This window comes from Lactuca serriola, chromosome 1, assembly GCF_051521515.1.
Source record: "Lactuca serriola cultivar US96UC23 chromosome 1, Lser_US96UC23_V15, whole genome shotgun sequence".
Classification (NCBI taxonomy): domain Eukaryota; kingdom Viridiplantae; phylum Streptophyta; class Magnoliopsida; order Asterales; family Asteraceae; genus Lactuca; species Lactuca serriola.
The window spans coordinates 232207970-232214800 of record NC_136408.1 but is presented as its reverse complement, the minus strand read 5'-3'; the positions used below and the strand labels follow the sequence as shown (position 1 = coordinate 232214800).

At 33.7% G+C, this 6831-nt stretch overlaps 1 protein-coding gene across 1 annotated transcript; it reads left to right on the top strand.

The window, feature by feature from the left end:
* The first annotated feature begins 3214 nt into the window (after nucleotides 1–3214).
* On the top strand, nucleotides 3215–6044 carry LOC145066619 (protein FAR1-RELATED SEQUENCE 5-like). Its single transcript, XM_079013909.1, has 6 exons — nucleotides 3215–3356; nucleotides 3473–3631; nucleotides 3708–4550; nucleotides 4647–4807; nucleotides 5289–5786; nucleotides 5880–6044. Exons 1-6 carry the CDS (start codon nucleotides 3215–3217, stop codon nucleotides 6042–6044), a joined length of 1968 nt encoding a protein of 655 aa, XP_078870035.1.
* Nucleotides 6045–6831: the final 787 nt, after the last annotated feature.

Sequence of the window (6831 nt, the reverse complement as noted above, 5' to 3'; positions counted from 1 at the left end):
GCAACGCTGGGATGAGGAATTCTATAACGGATTTGGCTCGAGAAATACTCCCATAGTATTTCATGATTCGCTGCAGCGACGGCTCATTGTTTGGGTATTGGGTAAGTTTTAGGCATGCCGTACACCACAGTCACTCCTAAGCACATGTTGGTCGTGTCTCGAATGAATATAGTTGGCCAGGCTAGATTGATCCTAGACATGACTACATAACTGCCCAGGTTTAACCGTAACGTACAACACCCATTTACTTATGTTTTGTTCTACTTGTAGTTACCGATTTCCACGGTCGGGTATACTAGTATACTATTGAAAATACTTATATTTGAGGTATACTTTTAGTTCAGAGCACTTAGGCCCTTTAGTGTTTATAGTTTTATACCATGTAAGGTTTGGTATACTCCATTCACTATAAACAAGGGCTCTGATACCAATCTGTCACACCCCGAAAACCTAAGGCGGAAACATTTCCGGGGCGGACTCCACGTTGAGTATCAAATCCAATGTACATAGTAAGTAAAGTAAACAACCATTACATTACATATCAAAGTTTACATTTGTTCAAAAGTAAAGTTGTACATTCGTAATACATAGTATATATGAACAAAAGTAGAGCCGAGTCTTCTGTACGCTTCATCTTCTCCAAAAGGATCGCTAGGTACCTGTCTAATGTTGACCTGAGAATACAAGCAGTTTGAAAATCAACATAAAGCTGGTGAGTTTATAAGATGTTCGTTTTGTGAAAATGTACGAGTTTCCTTTGGTTTTCCGAAAAGTTTGTTATCCAAGAAAATCCCATATTTTCTTAAAAGAAAAGGTTGGTTGATTGTTAGGTTACACGGTTCTGGTTATGTTTAACTATGATCCCAGAAAAGTCCCATACTTTCCTGATTGTATATTACTAATTGTGAAAGATATAAAGTTATTTGGTTCATTACACTTTTCTAGTTATGTAACGTTTCCCCAGGAAAGTCCCATACTTTCCTAAAAGTAAGTTTAGTTATTGAATTTCGATGTAATGATTGATTTCCATTCGTACCTATTGTATTAACTAGGTGTTCTGATATCCTAATGGTGTTACACTGGAGTGTACTTAGATACATATCTTCGTATTCGTGTTCCTATTCTTAAACATATTCATATACTTATTCGCATTTGTATTCGTATTCGTATTCGTAGTCGTATTCGTTTCCCTAATCCTACTCCTATTACTATTCGTATTCGTATTCACATTCGTATTCGTATTCGTATTCATAGTCGTATTTGTTTCCCTAATTCTACTCCTATTACTATTCGTATTCGTATTCGTATTCGTTGTATTCCTAATTATAGTTTCGTATTCGTTCTGTTCCTAGTTATAGTTTCGTATTCGTTTTGTTTCCAGTTGTACTTTCGTATTCGTTCTATTCCTAGTTATAGTTTCGTATCCGTTCTGTTTCCAATTGTACTTTCGTATTCTTTCTATTCCTAGTTATAGTTTCGTATTCGTTCTAATTGATGATTAGTATGAATTATTCATAGATTATGAAACATAGTTTAGATTGTAACATTTTACCAAGAAATCTATGATTAGTTTGAAAGCTAACTTCATAATTCGAACTATTTGATAAACACAGTTATTGATATTAGAACATACATAATGAAATCTATTGAACTGAAAATAATAAGTTGGAGTACAAGATTTCCTTGTACTTTGCTTGTATTCCCCCCTGAAAACAGTGAAAACAGTTGAAAAAGGGTAGGGGTATGAACTCACCGGTTGAGAAACGCGACGTTCCGGATGCTAAGTGTCGATTCAAGGTTTGATAACACGCGAGGTTCCTATGTAATATGAAATGATATACAAATATATCTAATTAGATTTATAAACTCTAATTAGATATGATATTACACTCCAATGAGCGAAAACACTTCAAAACAAGTGTTTGGAGTGACCCCATCTACAGATGTGTATTGATGCGTGGGACTTGGGAATTGAGTTTACTCTTCAAGAGTAGACTTTTTAGGGAGTTTACTACCCTAAACACCTCATCCATATGAGTTCACGGCCGTGAACTCATGGAGGTTGATTTTGGGTGCAAAATAGCTTCATAACACTCGGGAATAATTGCTAGACTTGGGTTTTTGGCTTTGGAATGGATTAATACACACATAGGGACCATTTATTGGAGTTTACGGCTGTAAACATGGAGTTTACGGCCATAAACTCCCCTTCACTTCAAATCCTTTAAGTTTTGGTTCTAAATTAATCACACATGATTCTAATGATTTTTCCTAAGCCTTGTATGGATTTTTAGGGGACTTTTGGCATGGTGTTTGGAGTTTACGGCCCATGAACACCCTCATGGCTGTGAACTCCTTAGATGGGTAAAATAATATGTTTTAAGGTCCAATACTTGTTTGTAAACACTTCTAGAATTTATCCCAAGGCTTTAGGTGTGTTAAAGTGGCATTTTAACACATTTAGAGGAGTTTACTCTCCAAGAACAATGAGTTTACGGACCAATCATGTTCTTGGGCAGTAAACTCAAGTTTAATCTTCAAAAATTATGATTAGGGTGTTCTAAGTCCGAATTGGTAAGTCATATAGTCGAATCTAAGTCCCAAAATTGATTAGCAGGGGTTTAAAGGCATAAAAACCCTTTTATCATGAGTTTACGGCCCAAGCATGCTCCTTGGCCTTAAACTCATGTTTGAGGTCCAAAATCAAAGTTTAAATTTGGATTTGGAGGCTAATGAGGTTGTACAAAAAGTTAGGGAAGGTACCTTGGTGATTAGAAGCCTTAAATTTGAGATTTTAGACCCTTAAACTTGAATTTAGGAGAGAGGTTAGAGAGAGAGTAGTGAGAGAGAGAAAAAGCTTCAAATGATAGCTTGAACATGTTTAAATAGGTCCTAAGTTCGGGACACGGTGGAATTCTACCCGTAACCGACGTTAAACGGGGCTTTTGGTCGCACCCGATTAAGTTGTCGTTACCCGATACGGTTGATTCTAGAAATGTGCCGATCGCTAATACTGGGCGTTAGGATGAGTTCTAAAGGTATTAGGACACTTATTAAGTCATAAAATAAAATCCACATTAATGACTTAATTAATTGATGGAAATTGGAAACGAAATCGAAAACGGCGACTGGATGATCGAAACGAGTCGCGAAAAGGGGTATAAGTAATGAAACAAAATTTCGGGTTGTTACAAATCGTGCTGTAACTTATGTTATGGATGATTCAGTATCAGCTGGTGATGATCATATTCATGATCAACATGAATATCCTAAGGATTATGCACATGACTATGAAGATTTCGGGTTAGCTGATCATGATTCTCTACATAATATGGATTTTCTAATATTTGATACTAGCAATCCAAATTTAGAGGAATTTACATTTTGAGTTTTTATACTTCCGTATTTTATAATAATAATGTTGATATTTTATATTGTTTTTTGCAATATGGCTTAACTTGCATTTGCAAAGATGAGCATCCATTAGAACATATTCAAGATCAGATGTATGACAATTCCGAATATCATTTCGGTGATTGTAGTAGTCATAAAGAGGCAGAAAACGAACTCGAGTTCAATGATAATAAGGCAAATTATAATATAGACGATGATAACATTGATTTTCAGAAATGTTAGTATATGAATAATTAAAAATTTTAATAAAATAGATTAATTATTTGACAGTTATTTAATTTTTTTTCGCCTAGTGGATCATCTTATAGACAATGCAGAACATTCTCATGTTACACATGATTATGTTTCGTCTGGTGGATCATCTTATTGGATTCCTGTTGTTTCAGACCACATCAAACCTAAAATCAATTCAAATTTTGATTCATACAGAGCAGCATTATCAATTTACTACAATTACACATCATTAGCAGACTTTGATGTCAGACTTGGACCTATTAGAACCACCAAATCCGACATTATAACACAACGACAGTTGCTATGCAATCGGGAAGGTAAACCAAGAACAGCTAAAGTGGATACTTTAGACCCTCAAAATAATATGATTCAGAGAAGGAAAGACTCATTTAGGTGCGAATGCAAAGCCAAAATTGTTTTTATTCTATTACATGGTACTAATAAATATATTGTTGCTCAATTTGTCGAACAACACAATCATAAGTTGTTTGGTAAGGATAATATGTTTTTGTCTCGTACAAAGAGGAAACTTGATTATTCACAGGAGATCTTTATTCATAATTTGTCAAAGAAAAATATTGGTGCCTCAAGAGCACATAGATTGTATACTGGACTTCAGGGTGGTTCTGACATTCGCGGTGGGTTGGTTTCTGATTTCAAGAACAGTACTAGAAATCTCAATTCTTACATAGGTTTCAGGGATGCAAAATTCAGTGTAGGGAAGATGCTGGAAAGGAAAAACAATATACCAAGTTTTTCTTTTGAATTTAAAGTTGTTGAGAAAAAATTGAATGCTATTTTTTGGGCTGATGAAACCTCAAAGTACAACTACAATGTTTTTGGAGAGGTTGTTTCTCTTGATGCCACATTCAGCATGAATAAGTATTCTTACATTCTGCAATGTTTTCACATATGTTTTCTTGCTTCCAATAACGCATAACAATTTTTTTTCTTTTAAAACATATATGATATGGTTTTCGTACCTTTCACTGGGATAGATAATCATAAGAAATGTGTGACTTTTGGTGCTGGACTTTTGAGTAGAGAAGATGGTAGTTCTTACTCTTGGTTGCTTACAATATTTTTGAAAGCATTCAAAAAACAGCCTACGCTTGTTCTTACAGATCAAGATCCAGCTTTAATCAAGGCTGTTAATCAAGTATTTCCAATGTCTGCACATAGGTTTTGTATGTGGCATATTACAAAAAAAATTCCAACAAGGTGATTATATTTTTATATTCAAAACAATGTCAATATGTTTACCTTGTTAGTGCATATGGTTCAATCAGAATTTAATTTTTCTCAGAACAAATGATATGACCGAACTACATTCAAAAGGTGTATTCTGATAGAATAAAAACTAAATTCTGCAAGAATTCATCTATACACCATCCATACCCTTCATTCATTGTTTATCACATTTATATATTTTATACCAATATATATATATATATATATATATATATATATATATATATATATATATATATATATATTTCAGATAACATCTGAACTAGCCACAAACTCAGCTTTTCGAAAGCGTTTTCACTCCATAATTTGAATTCTAAGCTGGAACCACATGTTTTTTTTAAAAGGAATGGAAATCTTGTTTACATGAGTTTAACATTTAAAATAAAAAGTGGATGCAAGAGATGTATGAGTTGCGTAGACGTTGGGTACCTACATTCTTCAAGGACATACCGATGTCTGATCTTATGAGAACTACATCATTGTCGGAAGGCCAAAATTGGTCGTTTCAGAACAACACCCTTACCGGTTCTTATATTTTAATGTGTATGATGACATTTAAGGGTGTTATGGAACGTCAAAGGCGTAATCAAGTTGTAAACGACTTTAACACTGCTACAACAATTCCTAGATTCATCACATCTAGTCCAATTGAACCACATGCTTCAAAAGTCTACATTCGTAAAATTTTCTATCAGGTGCAGAAAGAGATTTCTGATTCCGTAAAAACTTTTTTCCAGATGAGTGTTACTTCTAATAATGGTGTTGACACTATTACTATTTTGGAGAAGCAAAAGAACATTACAACAAGGAAACCATCAAGTCCTGTTGTTGTTGACAAAGTTGAGGAATACTATTACGATTCTCTTACAGAGGATACCCAATACATGGTACGTTATTTCATTACCACTGCATACTTATTTGTTTTAATCAAACAACAAGACTTTATAACTAAAACTCTTATTTTATCATACATATTCCAGGTTACACAATCAAAAATAGATGGCTCATACAAATATACCAGCATGCATTTTGAACATGTCGGTCTTTTGTGTAGGCACATATTCTGTGTATTGTACTACAGTATTGAACAAATTCCTGAAGAATACATTATGAGACGGTGGTGTCGGGATGTTGTTCCAACATAATTGCTTAAAAGGCGTTTTTCTAATTCTTTGCTAGACTCTAACTCTGACATGACGGTTATTGAAATTTTCTCAAATGTAGATCTTTGCGTTTCATTTTTAAGCCATGATGCATCGAAGTTAAAGTCATATCTTGAAGAGTTGAAGAAAAAAATTGTAGATGATTGTCCAGCCTCTGAGATGCCATCAAGAGAATCATTCTACAACCAGATTATCGGCGTACAATTAACTACTGATGCTCCTGATATTGACAACCCATCGGATATTTGTAATAAGGGAACTGGCCGTCGTGGTAAGAGATTAAAATCAAAGAAAGAAATGATGGAAAAAGCATGTTAGAAGCCTAAGAGAAAGTGTGCTTTATGTAAACAGCTGGTTAACCATGATAAACGTAATTGTCCTCTTAAGAAATGTGACTAAGTAGTATGTTTTACATGTAGTTTTTGTTTTAATTTTATGTTACACTAAAACTTTATCGTTCCCCAATAACTTCATTTATTAATTACAAATGTCATAGTCTTTAATATAATTGTCATATATTATTATATGCATTCCACTTTACATATATTCTTTCATAAATTCACAACCATTTCGATTTTTACATATATTGTTATATGTATTCTACCAGAATATATTGTTATATGCATTCCACTTTACATATATTCTACCAGAATACATTGTTATATACATTCCACTTTACATGCATTCCACTTTACATATATTCTACTAGAATATATTGTACCAATAATTATAACATTTTTTACCCACGATTAAAGTGTACACCAACTAG